The sequence below is a fragment of the Ctenopharyngodon idella genome, chromosome 23 (assembly GCF_019924925.1).
Source record: "Ctenopharyngodon idella isolate HZGC_01 chromosome 23, HZGC01, whole genome shotgun sequence".
Taxonomy (NCBI): Eukaryota; Metazoa; Chordata; class Actinopteri; order Cypriniformes; family Xenocyprididae; genus Ctenopharyngodon; species Ctenopharyngodon idella.
This window is the reverse complement of record NC_067242.1, coordinates 24,287,366-24,310,122: the sequence shown is the minus strand read 5'-3', so window position 1 is coordinate 24,310,122 and position 22,757 is coordinate 24,287,366. Positions and strand designations below refer to the sequence as shown.

At 36.8% G+C, this 22,757-nt stretch overlaps 1 protein-coding gene across 3 annotated transcripts; it reads left to right on the top strand.

The window, feature by feature from the left end:
* Window positions 1-284: 284 nt before the first annotated feature.
* On the top strand, window positions 285-22,281 carry zgc:101569 (uncharacterized protein LOC449822 homolog). 3 transcript variants are annotated; one of them, XM_051881833.1, is made up of 6 exons: window positions 285-514; window positions 3,105-3,269; window positions 5,094-5,191; window positions 8,567-8,711; window positions 18,495-18,644; window positions 21,711-22,281. In XM_051881833.1, the coding sequence occupies exons 1-6, from the start codon at window positions 376-378 to the stop codon at window positions 21,944-21,946; spliced, it is 933 nt and encodes a 310-aa protein (XP_051737793.1). In that variant the 5' UTR covers window positions 285-375; the 3' UTR covers window positions 21,947-22,281. The 3 variants fall into 3 exon arrangements, with proteins under 3 accessions (XP_051737793.1, XP_051737792.1, XP_051737794.1); XM_051881832.1 differs by having other exon boundaries at window positions 290-559; XM_051881834.1 differs by lacking the exon at window positions 285-514 and adding an exon at window positions 1,301-1,450.
* The last annotated feature ends 476 nt before the right edge of the window (window positions 22,282-22,757 follow it).

Sequence of the window (22,757 nt, the reverse complement as noted above, 5' to 3'; positions counted from 1 at the left end):
GGAAAAAAAAGAAGAAGAAAAAAAAAACATTACTTGTGTGCATCTTGAGACAAAACAGTGGAGTGGCACTGACATATTTTAAGTTGCTTTCAGTTAACAGCTCAAACATGCATTTTAGTCTAGGACTAGCTCAAGCCTCGTCTGTGAAACCGGGGGGTGGATGTTATGGAAACCTTGGTGTCATTTCTGGGTTATTTTGGCAGTGAAATAGAGGATATGAGTGTTGCTATACAGTTTGTAAAGTGACTTTTACTTTGTTATTCCGAAGTACTGAATCTTCTTACGTCAACATAACGCGGTGAAGTTTGACACAATGTACCACTTTAAATTTTGCAAAACACAGATTAAAAGTGCATTCAGCATTTCTCCTAAATTATGGCTTTAACTTTAGGGAGAAGGTCGGTTGATAATGGCTTTCGGAGGGCAATCCACCACATGTGTTTAAACTCAGTGAAAGGACAACGATTTTATAACACCACCGTTTCAAAAGAAGAGAGAAACAGCGGTAACTCAGGTAACGTTAAAGTTATAACCGAGTTTCCGTTTCTTGTCAGTAGAGGTCAGTATAAACTTACTCAACTTGAGTTTGTTTTACAAAACTCATTCTGTCGTCACTGCCAGAGATTCTCTTGAAATTTTCTATTTTTTAACGACCATTTAAGATGTAGTTCTTGTAATGCCATACCAACATTGCTAAGTACAACTAGGAGCTTTCAGAAAATCCCCAGCTTACAAGTTGTAGTTTCGAGTTCTACGAGGACGTGAAAACTTTTTACAAGTTGAAATCTCAATTAGGGTAATTACGACATTTCAGCGTTCAGCCTGAACGTAACTTTACTGCAGCAGAATCCAGGACAAGTCAAGTCAATTTCATGTATATTGCTTTTCATAGTGTACATTGTTTCAAAGCAGCTTTAAAGAAAAAAAAAAAATGCAATAACAATGTGTAAAAGGTCTTAATTTAGTAGGTCAATTAAAGGAAAATGATGCCCTGACGGAGAGACAAAAGGTCGGAATGGAAGTCAATGAATGGAGGTGATAAATGAACTTTTGTGGACTGCTTGTCACATAATACAATGACTTCAATAAATAAATAAATAATAGGCTAAATAAATAATAATACGACTTCCTGTCTGCTAATCTTCAACATGTTTGGCGTGACATAGCCTACTTACTTTGAAGTGAGCTAGGCCTATATTTTGGGTCTTCCACAAGAAAAGAGTAGAGCAGTCACAGGCAATTTTGTAACAGGTGATATTCATTTTAACTAATGACCGCTGCACATTAATTTAGACGTTGATGGTATGGACGGAATAGCTTCAAATTGAACGTCACGTGTTGTATCTCGAAATCAACATTGCGTGAACGCAGCATAAGTTTAGTGTCCCCCTGTAGGAGGGGGCTCTGATTTTCACTAACTACTGACCAATCAGCGGTGACTCTGTGAACTGTGAGATGAACTTCAGCTTTGTATCGTAGTTTATTTTCATAGAAATCCAGTTTTACACAGAATGTCAGTGATGTTACTGAATGTGCTGTGCATGTGGTTAGAAACGAAAGATTATATAGATTAGCTGGCCAGAAACATTACGACCTTGCTTAGTTTATAACGCTTAATGGTAGCCTATATATTTATTAAATATGTATTCAATATTTAGGGAGTAGAATTCTTAAAAAAACACAATTCACATAGGATATAGATTCATAGGATGTTGGTATTTATAGGCTACTACTAAAATAATAGGCCTAGACCTATTATTTTAGTAGCCTATAAATACCAACATCCTGAATCTATATCCTATGTGAATTCTACACCTTAAAATGTTTAGTATTTCTGAATGTACTTTTGACTTTGTTCTGTTTGTTCTGTATTGAAATTCAATAAAAAGTGCAATGTTTTCAATGTCGCGGGTTATTTTTTATGTCCGCGGGTTGAAGCGACCCCACATAACATGATATTTATCCCCTGGAATTTTACAAGGGGAACCCCGCCAAAAACGCGGATTTTACCCCCCGGAACGTGATTTTTACATGGGGACCCCCCTGAAACTTGACTGGGATAGATTTGGGCTAGTTTTGAGTAGCAATTGGGCGGGTTTTGTTGTGAAAACCTGGCAACCCTGAATGTCGGGTCCTGCACGTTCAGTGTAGACAGGGCGTGAGATTGATTGATTGATCATTTATTTGTTTATTTAACAATATGTGTGTAGGTTAATTAGTAAATTAAATCCTCTATGAGAGAAAGTTTATGGATAATCATGAAAAACGATTTTCTTGATTTGCAGAACCTATACGTTGGCTTTGCAAGGCATTTGTACACATAAAATATGTGAATGTCATTGCATTGCATACATACAAATGAAATAAGTAAAAATGACTTATTTTAAAGAAAGTTAACACATGCACACTTTTCTAGCAAGTCATTTCACAAAAGAAAGTTTAGGTTTTAAAATGATAAAATTGTAGACATTTAAAATAAATGAAAGTTGTTTTAAAGGGTTAGTTCACCCAAAAATGAAAATAATGTTATTTATTACTCACCCTCATGCCGTTCCACGCCCATAAGACCTTCGTTCATCTTCGGAACACAAATTAAGATATTTTTGTTGAAATCCGATGGCTCAGTGTGGCCTGCATAGCCAGCAATGACATTTCTTCTCTCAAGATCCATTAATGTACTAAAAAACATATTTAAAATCAGTTCATGTGAGTACAGTGGTTAAATATTAATATTATAAAGCAACGAGAATATTTTTGGTGCAAAAAAACAAAATAATGACTTATATAGTGATGGACAATTTCAAAACACTGCTTCATGAATCATGATTCGGATTGCGTGTCAAACCGCCAAACTGCTGAAATCACGTGACTTTGGCGCTCCGAAGCTTCATGAAGCAGTGGAACGGCATGAGGGTGAGTAATAAATGACGTTATTTTCATTTTTGGGTGAACTAACCCTTTAATATTATATCTAATGTCTTAAGTGTCCAAATGAGGCCATGCATGTCACACATTTTTTATTGTTTTAAAGACTCTATCTAATGTATATACCTGCAAACAGATTTTGTTGTGTTGTGTTGTGTTTCCTCTCATGATTGTGGCAGGTGGGACGGTGGTTTCTGAAAGGAGGGGTGCGGTGATGGTTATTGGGATTAACCGTCCTGAAGCGCGTAATGCAGTAAATCAAGAGACTGCTCAGAGACTGACTGAGGAGCTAACAGCCTTTGACCAGGACAACAGCCTTAATGCGGCAGTGCTTTATGGAGTTGGTAAGTTCAGTTACACACTGCTGTGACACACTGTGAAAAAGTGGACTGTAGTGCAGTTTGATGGTTAGTGGAAAGAATAAGAATGTCATCTGATTGAGCAGTAAAACAATGAATAGTGTATAAATGCAATTTCCGCTCATTTTTTCCAGCTTCTGCTGTGGAATTTGTATTGTAGATATTAAATGTTATTTGGTTATGTCTAAAGGGTACTAACATTTCCTTGAAATGTGCTGCCTTCGTATACTAAAAGCTGTTAAGTCTTTGACTGAGTGGGCAGCACATGGGTCCTGTTTTATGTCAAAGCCTGTGATGACAATATTACCACATTGAAAACAATTATCTCAGGCCATCAAATTGGACACCCTCAATAGAAATAATTTGTTCAACCTGGATCAACCATTGCTACTCAAATTTACTCAATCACCTTTATCACGAGTTAAATGAAAGGTTTTGCTTTCTCTCACACTCTAAACCTGGATCCCAGCCAGAGGACCATCTGCAGGTGAACTGAACACAGCAGATAACATTACATAGACAACAACATGTGTGATGAAAGTAATTGCTTGAGTTTGAAGAAGTGTCAGAGTTAATTATGGCCACACAAGAACTGCCTTATTTGTGTTAACATCTACTGTATCTCAGACATTTAAATGGACATTAAAATGCAATTGAGCACATTACACAAGCTGACTTACTGGTCTAGATTTTACAAGTCCATTAGGGAGCCATTAAGAAAATTGTGTCCATGGCATGTTCGCATTTCAGCTAAATTATGAATAATTGCTCGTTCGAGCAGTGATTTGTTCAAGTACACTGAAGGACTGTTTTAAATGGTAACTTTTCACTGAAGTTTAAAATGACTTGTAATTTGTAAAAAATAAGTGTGCTTAATTATTTTGAATGTGTGCGTTTGTACTTAAAATCTTTAAAGTGTATTTAAAAAACTGTACTTGTCTTGCAGATAATATTAATAAAATAAAAGGCTACTTAAGTGTACACTTTGCAGTGTAATTACACAATAAGAACTGAGTAATATTAATTAACAATGAACTTACTATAAGTTTAGGGTTAGGGTTTGGTTTAGTGTTAGTTACTTGTAATTATGAATAATTTACCATAGTAAATACATTAAATGTGTAACAATGACACACTAAAATAAAGTGTTACTTAAAGTGAATATATTTTAAATATACTAAATTGCAACTTAATCATTACAAATGTGTAATTAAAATACATGACATTTAAATGCAAGTTTCAATAGAAATGACATTAAAGTATATTTAAGTTTACCATAAATGCTTGTCAGAACATTCGGCAATAGGCTACCGCTACACTTTAACTACATTTGAAAGACAACAGAAGTAATTATGAAATGAATATCCTTAAATCCTACTTAAGTGGGTCAGCTAATTGCAATTGATATAAAATTAAACTATAATACATTTTCATTTAATTGAAATTAACATGCAGTGAAGTGTCTGAAAACAGTACATTCAGTTGACACTTAAGTATAATAATTTAAAATGTATTATTTCCATAATAATTACTTTTTTAAAGTATGCTAAAGTGTACTTCTTTTTCACAAGGGTTGCTTTGTCTTCAAGTGTATGCCATTGCATTAGCCATTCTTTCTAATGTGTAAATTTCTTTAGTTTCTTTTTATACCTTATTTAGAACCTGAATTAATGTCAAAATATTAATATAAGAATAGAGCATGTAGGGCTGAGCGAATGAAAGTGATACTCATGCTATTAAGTTATGTTATGCTGTTTGACTTTCATGGTTTATTCTGCTTTGTTGTATAATTGAGTTGGTTTGTTTCAGGAGGGAATTTCTGTGCTGGATTTGATCTGAAGGAGTTGGCCCAGAGCTCTGGTTCCCTCAAACTGGAGCAAGATGTCTGTCGTGGACCTGGTCCCATGGTATGGAGTGGTCATTCTCAGTTGCAGTATTGCACATTAATAAAGGAGTCATATAATACATTCCCTTTAATTCAGCTTGTAATATTATAACTAATCAATGTTTCTTGCACCAAAAATAGTTTTACATGATATTTTCCACCCTTTCTGGGCCTTAAGGCCTGTTCACACAGATTTTTGTATTTGCTTGTATTTGCGTTTAACAGACAACCACAAATACAAAAGTACACAGAAAAGAGAGTTGGTTTCTGTCGCTTAGCAAAGAAGTCTGTTCGTGAGCACCACCAAATTGTAGTTTTACATAACAGCAGCGGCTCTGGGCGCAAATCTTTTTAGTTGGCCAGCTTTTTTCGCAATGCAGTAAAAAAGCGATTAGAACACCTCTCTGTAAAATAAATAAATATATATATATATATATACAGGTGCTGGTCATATAATTAGAATATCATCAAAAAGTTCATTTTTTTATTATAAATTATTTTTAAAAATGAAACTTTCATATATTCTAGATTCCCTACATGTAAAGTAAAACATTTCAAAAGTTTTTTTTTTTAATTTTGATGATTAGAGCGTACAGCTCATGAAAGTCCAAAATCCAGTATTTCAAAATATTAGAATATTTCCTAAGATCAATCAAAAAATGGATTTGCAAAACAGAAAAGTTCAAGTTCTTTAAAGTATGTTCTTTTGTGCACTCAATACTTGATCGGCAGGACATATTACAGCAAATGACTTGCTCCTAGCACAAATTACTGCATCAGTGAAGTGTGGCATGGAAGTGATCAGCCTGTGGCACTGCTGAGGCACTATTGAGCCTTCAGATCATCTGTATATTGTTGGATCGACTGTTTCTCATCTTTCTCTTGAAAATATCCCATAGATTCAGGTCAGGCATATTGGCTGGCCACTAAAGCACAGTAATATCATGCTCAGCAAACCACTTGGAAGTGGTTTTTGCACTGTGGGCAGGTGCTAAAGTCCTGCTGGAAAAGGAAATCAGCATCTCCATAAAGCTTGTCAGCAGATGGAAGCATAAAGTGCTCCAAAATCTCCTGGAAGATGGCTGCATTGACTCTGCACTTGATAAAACACAATGGACCAACACCAGCAGACGTCACGCCCCCCCCAAATCATTATTGACTTCAGAAACTTCACACTAGACTTCAAGCAGCTTGGATTCTGTGCCTCTCCAGTCTTCCTTCAGACTCTGGGACCATGATTTCAACATGAAATGCAAAATTTACTTTTATCTGAAAAGAGGACTTTCGACCACTGTTCACTGTCCAGTTCTTTTTCTCCTTAGCCCAGGTAAGATGCTTCTGACGTTGTCTCTGGTTCAGAAGTGGCTTGGTAGTCCTTTTCCTGAAGATGTCTGAGTGTGGTGACTCTTGATGCGCTGACTCCGGCTTCATTCTACTCATTGTGAAGCTCTCCCAAGTGTTTGAATTGGCTTTACTTGACAGTATTCTCAAGCTTGCGGTCATCCCTGTTGCTTGTGCACCTTTGCCTACCCAATTTCTTCCTTCCAGTCAACTTTGCATTTAATATGCTTTGATATACACTCTGTAAACAGCCACCCCATTCAGTAATGACCTTCTGTGACTTACTCTCTTTGTGGAGGGTGTCAATGATTGTCTCCTGGACCATTGCCAAGTCAGCAGTCTTCCCCATTAGTGTGGTTTCAAAGAACAAAAGATACCCGGAATTTATACTGTAGGGATGGTCATTTAATGAAACTCAAATGTAAATATTCTAATATTTTGAGATACTGGATTTTGGACTTTCATGAGCTGTACGCTCTAATCAACAAATTTAAAAAAAAAAAACTTTTGAAATGTTTTACTTTACATGTAGGGAATCTAGAATATATGAAAGTTTCATTTTTTAAAATAATTTACAATAAAAAAATGAACTTTTTCACGATATTCTAATTATATGACCAGCACCTGTATATATATATATAAAAAATGGTTAGTTCTTGTCCTTGATTCTGATTGGTCAATAGCTGTGACACGGCTATGACCGCTTCACCCAACGGTTCTGTGTATCACTACACAACACCCTTAGCAACCACTCTTAGCAATGTAAACAGTTTGTTCTCAATTAATATTGTTCATTGAAGCTTACTGTATTATGTAGAAGAGTATTGTGAGAAAAAGATCGAGTGAGCGAGTTTATTTGCATTCAGATTTAGCATTTTCCTTCAGGGCAGTCCTATGTTCATAATAAAAAATCTGATTAAATGTCCGCTGCAATATCTTGTCCTTTTGACAGTTAAGAGGTTTTCCCATGACTGACAGCGCTAGTCAAAGCATTTGTCAGTTGCGTCTTGTTCCGTGTTCACAACAATTCAGTCTTTTCAATATAAAACTCTTCGATACTGACTGACTCACTCATAAAGACAGTCTTTGCCGCCATCTAATGGCATAATAATGTAACTTCTGTTACAATAAGGTAATGTTGCAATAAGGTACTCGAGGCTAGTGCTGTATCGTGAATAAGTCACGGCTGAAGGGGTTGCAACAACGCCCTTCAGCCGTGACTTATTCATGATACAACATAGCCTCGAGTACCTTATTGCTTACATATTGTTGCATTCACTGCAATTATTGTCATATGAACAGATGCATTAACAGCCATTCATTCAAATTAAAATGTATACTGCACCGAACATTTGTACCAAACATTTGTCTGGGTGTAAATAGGCCTTTTTTTGCTACTGTACCTTTATGACTTTTATTTGAAAATGGGTTACACTTTTTTTCGATGGTCCACTTAGACACTGTACTAACTATAAGTAACTTTGCAACTACATGTCAACTAACTCTCATTAGAGTGTTAGTAGAGTGTAGTAGACTGTTAATAGACTGTTAAGTTAGGGTTAGTAATATAAGTTGACATGTAGTTGCAAAGTTACTTATAGTCCGTAAAATGTCTGTTGAGGGACCATCAAACTAAAGTGTTAGCGGATATTAGACAGTCTATTAATACTCTAATGACTGGTAGTAGTTGACATGTAGTTGCAAAGTTGCTTATAGTTAGTAGAATGTCTAAAGTGGAGCATCGAAAAAAGTGTTACCTGAAAATGAGCTTTGTTGTGACTGAACATCTTCTTTACGTGTGAAATGTGTAATGTGTCACCTGAGAGACAGAGACCATCGACAACTACCAACAGTAGTGCAGACTGCAAAGCTCGTGCAATCTATCTTGTGATACTGTTGGAAACAACTACTATTAAAAGAGAGTTAGCGACTTCCGATGATTAAATGTCCTTCATAGTGGAGGGTTGAGTGTACTGTCACTAAAGTCTATAAACCTACAGCTTGGTTTGCAGGGTATTTAGAACAGCAGTAAACTGATGTGTGTTGTTTGCTGTAGGGTCCGTCTCGTATGAGGCTCTCAAAACCCTTGATCGCAGCAGTCAGTGGGTACGCTGTGGCTGGAGGTCTGGAGCTGGCCCTACTGGCTGACCTGAGGGTGGTGGAGGAGAGCTCCATCATGGGTGTTTTCTGCCGCAGATTTGGTAGGTTATTTGACGTTGAGGTGTTACTTTGCTTAAAGTTGAGGTATGCAGTCATATTTAATTGAATTGCTTTGTTTATTAACTGCATTAAGCCTCAATTATTTTACAATCTGCTTTTTTTTATTTTTTTTTATACAATAACAAGAAAGCATTATAGTAGTTTTATTTGGACCAGCACTATAGTGATATATACCATGGTAATAAATGTGGAAAAAATATGGAAGCTGATATTGAGTATGTTACTCACTTTGCAAAAAACAGGAAAACAAACCAAAAAATACCCCCAAAAAAACAATTGCTTTGAGAGTGTCCACTTTTACTGTGCGATGTAGCCTTGGACAGTACAGTTCAAATGACCCCAAAATTCAATGGGGCAAAAATGCTTATGTATGAGTGTTTTTGTGCTTATGCTGTTTTTTCCAAATATCAGCACAATTCCAAATGTGATACTGATTTTATACAACAGTTCAATAAACAAGAAGTTAGTATTGTGAGTTACATTTTAAACACATCATTGTCTGTTTTTGATATTCAAAATTACACTCTACCTACTCAGGGTGTGTAGATCCTTGAAAACAGTTTTAATGTTCGAGATGTTATTTTTAAAACATTAATCTAATAGCATTATTTATGCAGTTGCAGTGTAATTACATCTAAATGCTGCTGTAGATGCAGCTTCTGTGTCACTTATGCTTTGCAAAAATGGATTTTGTTTCTATTTCATCTAATTTGATGGGTAACACTATGGTGTGATTACATTTTTGACTAAATGTAAGAAAAAAATGCCCTTATAAAGGTAAAAAAAAAAAAAAAAAAAGCCCATTTGAGGTGGCAAATATCACCCCTTAATTGAAAAAAATTATTTCTGTCACTGCTATGAACTAACCACCACACAGAATATGAAGAATATGAAAAGCTTGGAGAGTCAGGCCTAATCCAGCCAATGTACCAACACAATAACACACTCAGCAATGTATTGTCTAAATATCATTATCATTTTGTTTTGTCAAAATCATACTAAATAATCCTTAATGATTACCTTATTCATGAACCATGGTACAGTATATCTGATACATTATTGTACAGCGGTACCAGCAGAGTACTGTTTTGACGTCTACTGAATACTGTAATTTTTTTTTCATTTATTTTCTTTATTGTAAATGGCTCTGTTATGATTGATAAAATGTCAATTTCAATCTAAACATCGTTGGTAAATTAAATTCTAGGCTACTAAAATATTACAGACAGACTAGAAACTGTCTAGAATGAGAAAGAGAAATTTGATGCAGTTTCATTCTGAGTGTACTAGTTTCTCTATGCTACAGATACAGTATGACCACAGTGTGTATAAATATGCCAGCAGTGCTATAATTTACTGCCAGGAACTGATTTTTCCAGCTGCTCGTTTAAAACATAGAGCCATCATCATGACCCTCTCTCTTTCATTAAACCAAGCATCCGGGCATTGCCCGCATGTGCCTATGAACCCATTCCTCAGACTGTCTGCCTCTACTACACTCGCGCCACCCAGAAAGCTAGACGTCTACTGTCTAGAAGTCTTTAATGGCACTCTACAGTAATGATTAGTGCAAATATTTGTGTAATTTTTAGTGCTGCAGAGCATTGTGGTCTTTGCTAAGACAGTCATCAATATTAGTATTGTTCTTATTTAGGAATTATTTCAAACCTTTAACTTAACTCATGTTTTCAGGCCATTTTGATTTTGACGTGGCATAAAGTGGTGATATCTAAATGGGTGAGTTGTTTACTTGCTTTTTAATCAGTCTTTCTATTAACAGCATCATTTTGTTCATTCAGACCAATTCGCAAACACACACAAAAACAAGAGGCAGGTTTTATCGCACTAACCAATCCTATCCAGTCATAACCAATCATAGCGCAATGGAGGCATTGTCTCCTGTCACGTAACTTTCTCCCATTCATTATCAATTACCCCCCATCAAACCAACGGCAAGCGTTAGGGGGTCTGTTAAAACTCAATGTGCTCAGGGGAGGCAAGAGAGACGCAGACTCCCACTGTAACTTTACCTGCTAGTGTCAGTGTTGGACAGTGTTACTTTAGGAAAATGAGTGATTTATACACTTTTTAATGTCACATTTTGTAAATTTGCTTCTTTTTTTTTTTTTTGTAATATATATTATTTTCTCATCCAATTTTTTTTTAGAAGAAATTGTCCTTGAACACTTTTATCCGAACCAAGGGCTCAGTCGCTGAAATTGACAGCTCACATCCTTGTTAAACTTGTAATTACAACTCTGAGAGCTCCGACTTGAGAGCTCCTGCTACCACTTGACCTCTGTAACATAATGTGAAAACACTCAAAATGGCAGCAGCTTCAGCATTAAAATATAGTTAAGTAGTTAGTTATCTTGTATTTTACCAGAAGGCTGTTGAATACTTGATTCTGATTGGTTGAAAAACATTCTAAGGTGTGCAATTATTTTATAGTATGCAGCTATGAAGTAGTTCCAGGTCTGTAGATCGCATTCCATTTCCATATTACTTTGCCAAGTTATTTCAGTTAATTGATTTAATCCTTACAGTCTACATTACAATAGCAAATTAACCAAAGAAAACAAAATGATAAAAATGACAAACAATTTCCATGTTTTACCTACTAAATTTCCTTTTATTATCTATGGAAAGCATGCTTTGTCTCCCCCTACCCCCCTAGTGAGGTGGTAAACACTGTTTTTGAAGCAGTTAATCTTACAGTTTGGCTATTATATATCTCCCGCTAATTTGCACTGCTCTTGGTAGACTGCGTTGGTCATTATGTAAATGATTTGACCGCGTCTGTTCTTTAATTTGTGCGTCAGCAGTAGATCACATGCAAAACTTGCCACTCCCATCGGTGCATTTCTGGAATTGCATTCTCATGCTAATTTGCCCCGTTTAGTAAATCTGGCCCTTAGTGTCTTATTAACACAAGATTGTTTTCAAAATAATCAACATGAACAGCTCAGACAGGTTGTCGTCTAGTAATGCACCTTAACATCCCAAAAACATTAGTAACCACATAGCAACACCCTAGCAACCTCAAAGAATGATGTTAAAAACCACTTAGAACTTAGCTATCTATATGTATCTATACGTAGATACTTCATTCAACTGCTCCAGACACGTCATCGCGTTATTTAAGATGCTGACGTCACAGTAAAAACCACTGAGAGTTTTCCAACATGCCACAAATCTTTCACAAGTCTGAGAATTTTTATAATCACTGCTTAGAAGCTAAGAGCAATTTGGCTGTAAGGTTTTCTGATGATCACTTTTGCGTGGACAGACACCACACATTTTTTCCAGAAAATCTTATTTCTGAAATCATGAGTGAATTCAATAGATTACATATTTATAGTCACATTATACTTCTGTTTGGAGCATGTAGCATGTAATTCACTTAACTTACCAAAATGTTTTGTCAACAAATTTTATGTGTTGTTTTTGCCACACATTGGTTCCTGTGGCCATTCTGCTATGATCGAGTTTAAATGAGAACTATCATTTGGAGACTATTTCTCCCAGAACAAGGCTAAGCACTCTGACACTACCCACTTATTTCCTCTGAATTTTCCTCACTCTCTCCTGTACTTACCCCACAGTGCACAGCAGGCCCTTAAACACCATTCATCTCACATAATAGACGTCTTGGCCACCATCAGTGGAAAAGGGTTTATTTTAACATCCTGCTTGTTGGTTTTATTTTACCTAATCTTGTTTTGGCAAGTTTTAGGGCTTTATTTTAGGGCTGTGTTTGGGAGACCAAGATGGGAACAGCCTAGGGGAATCCCTCATGGTGAGAGACGAAGCGAAATATATGAGAAAGAGACGCGGGTGGGGGAGGCAACCCTGGAAAAGGAAAATATGCTACCAAAACTTACTGAAATCTCTCTGATGTGGCCAAATACTTCCTGTTGTGTCTTCAGATACTACATTGAGCCACTAAACTGAAAGAAACAGCCCTGAAAAGAGTGTGGACAAGCCATTTAAGTGAAGTTATACACATTCAATTCTAAGGAAAATATTGTTTGACAGAGTACAAAGTTACATAGTCTTTAGAATATTGACCCTATTTACTTTCTTAATACACATTCCTGGTCTTAATGTGCACAGTTCATCAGTGCATGTTATACCAAAGAAAAACATTTTTTTTTTTTTTTTTTTTTGTAATAACTTTTCATTTAAATGTAATAACTTTCTCCGCCTTTAAATCGACCTTCCTTTTTTGTTCACATCCACTATAGCTTATTAGGCATTGCAGGTAATTTGACAAAAAGTGTTACTATTGCATATATATATACATCAAAATGTCATGACCTGACTTTCAGTCTTCACGTCCCCAGTCAAATAGTGTGTTCCGGCGAGTCTGGATGGGAATTTTACAGAAACTTCACATTCAGGTCAGATTCCATTATTGTAGAGGAGAACGCCCACTTTTCAAGATCCAGTTTTTTTTTTCTCTCATTGTATATTCATTTCTCTTGGATAGTTTGGTCCCAGCTCAGATGAAATGCAGTACATTTATCAGGGACCAGACGATCTGTGAAATCTGAGTTTATCATTTTTAAGAGACCCTAACTGCGCACGTTGTATCTTATCCAACAGCCCAGGTGGTCAAAGCTGGTTGTTCTGAATGCAATTTCCATTAGTCCACCTCAGCAGCTGCCAACAACTGAAATGACTCGACCTTTCTCAGATTTTACAGACTTTCTCTTTCAAGCTTCAGATCCTTCCTTGGCTTTATAATGCTTGGAGTCAAAGATGCATATTTCATCAAATACGTTGACGGATTTGACTAATCTTGAGAATGAAAGACGTGTACTCCTTTCCTGAGCATCTTCATTCATTCTCAGTTGAATAGCTTAAACTGAAATGAACTAAATCTCAGATTTATTTAGAAATATAATTAATAAGGCTTTGTATCATGGTCATGTTTCTGAATTCACACACATGTAGGTCAGAGCTTAAAGCTTAGTGTCCTCATTTAGCTGTCTAAGTTTGTGTAATTGTATATTTGTATATTTTACGTGTAAAGGTTGTTACCTGAGCTCTAGTGTGGTAGTGTGGTGGAACAGCATTACCCCAACTCCATTGTGTGTGCAAGCTTGCATCATAGGCTTTGTTGGGACTTTGATGTTCTGTGGATACCAGTATCACCAGCATGAACTCACACAGGAAGACATAAAAGTTCAACCGCAGGCTCAGGCTTACACAGACAGATCCATTCATTCAGTCAAACACCTGAGGTGAACTGAAATCACCCAGGTGCTAATGCTGGACTACTGACATGGAGTCATTCATTGATTTCTGTAAAGCCATTGTACCACTTCAATGTCTCTTGTGTGTGTGTGTGTGTGTGTGTGTGTGTGTGTGTGTGTGCGTGAGCAAGAGGTCTTTGCGCAATAGACCTTATTCACAGCAGCGCCATCTTTGATGGGAATTTAATGGGAATGAAAGCGAGGCTGTGAGGAATAGACCTACACCTCTTCAGTGGTTTGTACTATTATTTTAATGTGTTTTTGGATTGTTCTGCTAACGAAACTCTGCAAAAATGTTTTTCCAAGAAATTTCAGTAGACAAAAAACTCCAGACAACATAAACTGTGGAAAAAAAAAAAAACTGATCTAAGAGCTTTTTAAAACAGATGCCATTGAAAACACAGTAAGTCTATTCCTCACAGCCTCGCTTTCATACCTGTCATGGCACTGCTCTGAATAAGGTCTGTAGTGAAGGTCTGAGCAAGAAGGTAGTGGATTGACTTGATGAGATCTATGGGCTACTTTAGCTAACTCTTCTCTGGCCGTGTTGGCTGAGAGTCTGTCACATCATGTTGACCAATCTATGTGCTTGCAATACCTCTAGTGTCATAATGGTGCATGCACACTAGAGTTTACTCTAGCTACGTTTAAATGCAACCTAATAATTCATTTTTTATTGGATTGATGGCTTAATCAGACTAATCACCTCCTTCAGTCCGATTGAGCTCAATCTATATACTTAGGACAAGCAGTTTTATGTTTGGTGATGGGGATATGCCTATCCCAGGAACTGCCATGGATGAATGGCCAGTCCATCACAAGTCTAACACACACAGACATGGCTATCACAATCTCACCCATATCTACAGGCAATTTACTGTCTCTAATTCACCTATCCTGTCTTTGGATTGTGAGGGAAACCAGAGCACCAGGGGGAAACCCATGGCAACACATGGAGAACATTCTCTACACAGAAAGACCTCCTGGCTCACCTTGCCACCCACAAATTAATCAAATTAATTTTGATCTGATTGAAATGGATGGTGTAGATCTTAATCTGTTTAAGAATAATAATTTAAGCCTCGGAAGCCCTTGGATCTGACAACTTTCTCAATCAGATTAAAAAAATTTTTGAAAAAAACAATTGCCATGATGTTTACATCTGTCGTAAGTTGCGTTCACACAATGGCTGTCGCTCCCAAAATTCAAATGAATGTGCACAAGATTAGAACATAGAACTTTCAGAATCTGAAATCGGATTGGATGTATTCGGATTGACAAAAATTAGCATATATAAACATGCATGTTGTAAAACAAAATGTAGCAAAAATATATCACTGGGGCATTACCCTCATAGGTGCACCTCTGTACCTTATTTTCCCCTAAAGGCAGCATCTATAACCATTTTATACTTCTCAAGGTACTATGCTCTCAAGGTATTAATATGCACCTTGTAGGGGTAAAAGTACAAATTATAATGCACCTTTGAGGGTACTTCCCCACTGACCTATAAACATGCATTTTTCTGACCTTGTATGTCAGAGAATCCCTTGCAGCATTGATTAAAATAGAGCAAGGATGTAGAGGAACAATGCATGGTTTGTGAAGGTGCACTGTATCTTATGACCAAAACTTTTGCTGCAACACGCTCTGACATTGACATCCACTGACTAATGAGAATTTCAGATCCAATTTTGCTTTCCAAAGTCCACTTTGCTGTATTTCTGCTTGATTTCAAATGGACCTGGCTCTTTCTACACCCTCAAAATCACGAGAAAGAAACCAGACTTCAACTGTTCTTTATGAATATTGGTGATTTGTGGCTAATTAAGCTAATTGAGTGACTGTGACTGCTGGTGATGAAACAAAGTTGAACAGAATTGCAGATGAGCAGTGAACTGGCGAGTGTAGAAAGTGTCCAGTACAGCAACCTGGTGACTCTGACAGTGTAATTAATAAAAGGCTGAATTTTCCTTCATTCTTCTTTTGGGTTCTTTCATTTATGTGTTCTACATCCTGCCTCTGCTTTTTAGATTTTATAGACACATCTTCTGAAACAGATGCACCTCATCATGTCTGGTGTGTCAGCTGCATGTTTGCAGATGTATTAGAGATGGAGGACTGACACTCAGAACGACAGACTTGAGTAATGAGGTAAAGGAGCAGAGGAAATATGGAAGGATGTGCTCACTGACAGAAACTCCCTCCTACCTCAGCTCAGGCTGCCAGATGTGTAGTGTGTTGGACTGGAGGACATGTGATTGGTAGCAGATGTATCCACTCATTATCTCTCACCCTCTCAAGCCACTATGAATAAAGCTGCATTATTTCCATAACCCGTTACAATAGGGGTCTGATGGTTTTGGGAGAAAATATCCTTTCTAGAATGTGCTAGTAATGATGCTAGTTTGAATTGGCAGAGGTAGAGAGAGCTCTCTGTGCTGGTGATTATATATGTATTCAGGACCCCTTGTGTGTGCAAGTGTCTCAATAAGTGAAGGTAAAACAATTCCCTGCGTACATTTTGGTCATTCACATAACATTTTATTTGGGTTGCACTCAGTACTTAATTTGAGCTAGATCGTGCTGGTTCTTGTTGTCAGATTTTGGATTTTTGCGTGACGGCATTTGGTTTTAAGCAATCTGGCAATACATGGTGACAGCTGACAGCTTATTGTTTTGCACACAGTAAACAGCGGAAAGTTTGGATAGTGTATATACCTAACAAATTATTCTAATAAAATCACCAAAATGTCAAAAAGACATTTTCATTTTTCATATCCGGGAGTAAAACTGATGGTGTTTCTGATCAAAAGAAATCCAGAGTAGATGGAACTGCACCCCTGGAAAATTCTGCTAATACTTATCAGGATAGCCAGAGACACAAGCAATGGGATTTAGATCAGTCAGAATTAAATGTAATGGAAGAGGCAACAACGTTGTTGGTGAGAGAGCATATCACTGATCAACTGAGTGATATTTGGTCTCAATGTAGCTATATAAATACATGACAGAATAATATACTAGGCTGTAGTTAGGGCCAGGCAGAAACGTGAATGATGCTCTTATAGTTGTGCCATCACCGTTTAGTGACGTTATTGTATGTTTTAATTGCTGTTTTTGATCCGGCAATTATTAATTTACAAATTAAGCATTGGTTCCTATATATATATTCTGGTTGATGCTTATTACAAGATAATTATTTTCATATCATAATATGAAGACAGCAATACAAAGGCTAATATTATTATACGTCCAAGCTATATTTAACAAAAATCTAAAATAATCGAAAACTCTAATCTACAAATGAACTTCAAAGCTTAATTTTAAATCTTATTTTAAGGGCTTAATTAAAACAGCTCATGAATATGAATTAATTATCTGACATCACATTTCCCCAATTTTAATTTAATTAATATTTGTGATTTATATTAATATCCAAATTATATCTGCAGTATATTTGATATTAATATCAATAAAAATGATTTAAATCAATTTAAAAAATGTTAGTAAAAATATTAATACATTTTAACTAATTGTAATGAACTGCTCCGAGACTTGAAGGTTGAGGATCCAAAAGTGGTATTTATTCAAAGGGTAATCCACAATCGTAATCAAAAAGCTAGGCAAAGGTCAAAACACAGGTGGACAGTCCTAACAAAGATAAAGTCCAGGGCACAGGCAAAAACGGGAATCCAGGGAGGATGCAATGAACCAAAAACCAAGACACAGAAGAAAACAAGATACAAAGGCTCAGAAATGCAGTAAATACAGACATACAGAAGATCTAGCCAACTATGGATCCAGCAGTACATCTCGTCCGCCTACAACAAGGTAATCGTACCCTCGAGGACCACATTTATCTGAGCCTTTGTATCTTGTTTCTCCCGTGTCTTGGTTTTTCGGTCTCATTATTTTATCTCTGGATTTCCCAGTATTAATGTTGTCACCTATATATAGTACATACCTAATTTATACAGTACCTTTTAAGAGTTAATGTTTTTTTTTTTTTTTTTTTTTTTTATGCTTACCAAGGCTGCATTTATTTTTTATTTTTTTCTATTTTAATACATTTAAAAAATTTAAATTTTTGCTCATGACAAAGCAGAATTTTCAGAAACCATTACTCCAGTCTTCGGTGATCCTTCAGAAATCACTTTAATATGTTGGTTTGGTCCACAAGAAACATTTATTATTATTATCAATGTTGAAAACAGTTGTGCTGCTTAATATTTTTATGGAAACGTTGAATTTTCAATTTTTTCAGTGCAGGATTTTTTTCAGGATTCTTTGATAAATAGAAAGTTCAATAGAACAGCACTTATTTAAAATATAAATATTTCATAACATTATAAATGTTTTTACTTGCTAAATAAAAGTATTATCTTTCAAAAAAATAAAATATCTGACCTCAAATGGTAGCGTATATCTGTGTGTATTCATAATTCTCCTTCTTCCAGTTAATCCTATGTCTATAAACCTCTTTCTGTCTGTCTCACACAGGTGTTCCATTGATTGATGGGGGTACTGTGAGATTGCCTCAGCTGATTGGTCTCTCTCGAGCTCTAGATCTCATTCTCACAGGCCGACCGGTGAAGGCGCAAGAAGCTTTAACATTTGGTCTGGCAAACAGAGTGGTGCCCGATGGCCAAGGTACACATACAGTATGCCCTGAAACTTGCTTTAGCATGATGAGGCAATTGAAAATCATACACCACTTGAAATACATTTTAACCATGTAAAAAAATGATATTGATGATGTCTTGCTTACAAAAAAAATGTGTTTGAGGGTGTTCTGGCTTGATCAATCCTGAGTCTGACTTGGGAAGTTTGAATATACGAAAGAGCAAAATAGATTTGAGTGTAACGCTCAGGTTCACTGACGAAGAAGATGATGATGAGGGCATATGCACATGAGGTTTAATAGAATAATTCAAAGCCAACATGCGAGACAGCGTGTAAACATAAACACAAACAATGCCGGACATCAAACTAAACACAAGCAGGAACTTAATTACACAGTGATGACGAACTAATGATGATCAGCTGTAATGATGAGTTAGTGTCCATGGTGATGGAGTGGTGGAAGACTAGAACAAAGGAACACATGTGATGAGTGAAAACCAAAACAAACTGAACATGACTGTGACACTGAGAACTAAGCAAGCCAGAGGTGACAGTGTCAAGGAACCCAAACTCCATCAAGTGACAGAAATGGACCAAATGAACAAACATGGTGTGATTTATGATTCCAGGCTGTATCATGAGTCATATTTGTAGATTGATATTATTCAAACGTTTTGCATCCAGCACCTTCTGCTTAAAGATTGGGATACGTCACACCAGCATTAGGTGGAAATGGAAGAGTTGTAGTCTGTCCAGCAGGTTGAAACCTGAAGGTAGAGCTGCCGTTGGTAATACTTTATTTCGATGGTCCGCTTTAGACATTCTACTAACTATAAAGCCCCATTCACACAGCACGTTGATCCCAGAAAATTGCTATAAAATTGCCAGAGTGCCTTCTGTATGAACGCAAACACGTACCGGGATTGATTCTGGAATTTGGACCTAGTAACATTGCCAGGATCAGTCCCGGAATGCACCCTGTGTGAACAAAAGCCGTAATCAATGCCGTAAGGGTCGTATCGTAGTGGCGACGCTGAAGTTGAGATCGTTCAGCAGCTTGCGGAATGGTATGCGATGCGCTAGTTTATAATCAAATCAGAAAAAATGCACAAGTGTGGTTTCTCGCGAGAGAAATCACAGATTATAAGCAAACTTAAGACGCTGTGGAGACATTATGCGTCACATCGATGTCACATGTCTTTACAGGTCTTTACGGGATTTGTATAAATGGAACGCATGCACAGATTCCAGAAAATCACTGGCTGTGTGGATAAACCAAAATCAAACAATCCCGGGACAAACACGTTAGGGTATTTTCCGGAATCTCTGTGTGAAAGGGGCTTAAGTAACTTTGCAGCTACATGCCAATTAACTGTCATTAGAGTATTAGTAGACTGTCTGCTTAATATTTGCTAACACTTTATTTTGATGGCCCCCCCAACAGGCATATCCTGTTTACACCTGTTATTAAGATGCGTTTTGGTCGATCGGATCACAAGGGACAAGGGAGTCACATTCCTGTTTACACCTGGTGTTTTAATCCATCTCTTTTGTCCACTTTTAACCACTTCTGTCTGGATTTCTTGCAGGGAAGGGGCTATGGGTGGGTAAATGGATGGGCTTTTTCAGATCTTTCGATCTCATAGACAAAGTAAGAATTTACATATGAACGCGACCGGAGATGATGGAAAAACACATAGCAGTAAAACAGCAGGTGAGTCCATGCTGTCTTCAATTAAGGTCCGATCTTCAGAGCTTCGGAGCTTTGGAGAAAAACAGCAGCTACCGCAAGACCACACTGAACGCTGTGAGTGCTTATTAGAAATCAGAAGTGGTGAGAGAACATTGTGCTTGGTATGTTTTTCATCTTTAAACCAAACTTGGGTCTTCAGCCGACAAAGTTTAAATCCCATCTGGCTAGCGCATTTCCCATAATGTTTATGCATTAGGTCAGTAGGTGGAGAGTAGGCGGTCTTTTGTGGCTGTTCGAACACATTCGACCACCAGCGTCTACACTACGAAGGCACTCTGGTTATTGTGTTTTCGTCTACCTCTGGAAGTGGTCGAAAGTGGACAAGCTCAAAACATTTTAGACCCCATTTACACCTGTATTTAACATCGTCCACTTGCGATCCGATCGACCAAATTGCATCTTAATACCAGGTGTAAACAGGGCCTACATGTCAACTAAATTCTTTTCACCCTAACCTAACATTATACTACAGTCTACCGATACTTTAATGAGTGTTAGTTGACATGTAGTTGCAAAGTTACTTATAAATACAGAATGTCTAAAGTGGACCATTGAAATAAAGTAGAACCCTGCCATTTAGCCAGTAGTAGACAATTGGCATATCAATGGTTGTTAAAGTCTTCATTTCAATCTTAGCTGGTCCTTTTAGTGATCAACAGAAGAAAGTCAGTCATATATGTTTATAACAATGTGATTCCTTTAGACTATATCTGTTTTTCCACAGCATGTCAGTGCATCTTTTGATTCTGTACTGTATATGTGTTGTTATCTGACCACTATGTGAGCGTTTGCATCTTTAATTCATCCACAGTAGAGTTCCCTTGAGGATGTTAGCAGATAAAACTAACGTAATGTGACCGCAATTCACACAGTCACAGTCAGGTTAGATGAGATGAGCTCAAAGCTGTTTAGAGATACCATTAAAGTAAACACTTCAGTTTCAAAGCGAGTCACTCGAGTGGACTTTACATAAGAGATCTGGACAGAAGCCAGAGCTTTCATGTGCTACACAGAAGGACAAAATGAGTCCATATCAGAAGGAAATGAGTGATTATATGGAGGTCACTCGAGGTCACACATTAAAGTCGTCATGAAACGGAAGTTGTGATATTATCCTTATTGTGATATATATATATATATCTGAATGAAACGGCTTCTTGAATAAGAAAAAAATAAATGATTTCTTGGTGAATTTTAAGGTCAGCAAAAAATAAAAAATAAAAACTGGTCAGGGGTGTCACATCTACTGACTGTCAGGGGTCTGTTACACTCACCAATTAGGAATGGTCCCAATTTGGCATGTTCACATCTAACAATCAGTCTGTGTGTGTTTGTTTTAGCACTTGAAGTGGCTCTTGAACTTGCCGAACAGGTCAGCGCATTTCCGCAGCTCTGTCTCCGTGCCGACCGTAACTCCGCCTACCACGCTGTCTTTGACTCCTCCTCCTTCACCCAGGCCATGCAATATGAGATCGACCACGGTCTGCCAGTCATTCCAGCTGAAGCAGTCACTGGAGCAACAAAATTCAGCTCAGGTGCTGGGAGAGGAGGGACCTTCTCTAAGAGTAAACTGTAAATGGACAGATGATCGGAAATTAGTCAGTATGTGTAACTAAATAATACTGTTAATTTTATAGTGAATTACAGGTTAGAGTGTATGATGGACTGTTTCTTTGGTCCAGTCCAGATCTGGGTTACGATGAAATTTTGTCCATAACTTGTAATTGTCTGTTGTCAAATCAGTATTCTGTGACAACTAAACCTTTGCTAAATTATGTGTTAGCTTTTCATTTTAAATCTTGTAAATCATGAGAATGTGCATTTGTAAATTTACCTCAGATCAAGTTTTCATTATTAGTGTTTTTCTTGCAAATTAAATGTATTAAAGATCATACTGAAAAAAAAAAAAAATTTAGTGAAATGTGAGTGTTTTCCTGTGCAAAATACACTGCTATGAGTGGGTGTTTACTGGCTAAAAATCAAAAGAGCCCACCCCCAAGCTCTATAATATTCTGAAGGTTAAACATTCTAATTTAGTTTGCTTAGACATGTAAAAGCTCACCTTTTCTCAACAAGCTGCACAATTTGATGCACCATTCATTTCTGGAGCACAAATTGGACAAGACATGTCCAAAAGTTAAATACTTAGGATTAGGAGTTTGTTCAAATCACTAAACCGAGTATGTGTAATAGTAATAAAATTCTTTGAAGCATTGAATTGTTAACTGTTGATAATAACGTTCAATTTATTAACATTAATTAATGCATTACTTTAGGTATCATGAGCTAGCAATTGTTTTTCAACATTTATAAATCTAGGTTAATGATAATTTATGCATATACTAATGCATTTTTGACATTTCAAGTTGTATAAATTAATTTTAGTT

What these genes read in the sequence shown, in the direction of transcription:
- zgc:101569 (XM_051881832.1), top strand. Translation starts at nt 376, where the DNA reads ATGGCTTTAACTTTAGGGAGAAGGTCGGTTGATAATGGCTTTCGGAGG. An exon ending in TCCGTTTCTTGTCAGTAGAG is followed by an intron (nt 560 to 3,104) that starts GTCAGTATAAAC and finishes TGATTGTGGCAG; the next exon opens with GTGGGACGGTGGTTTCTGAA. An exon ending in AGTGGTGCCCGATGGCCAAG is followed by an intron (nt 18,645 to 21,710) that starts GTACACATACAG and finishes TGTTTGTTTTAG; the next exon opens with CACTTGAAGTGGCTCTTGAA.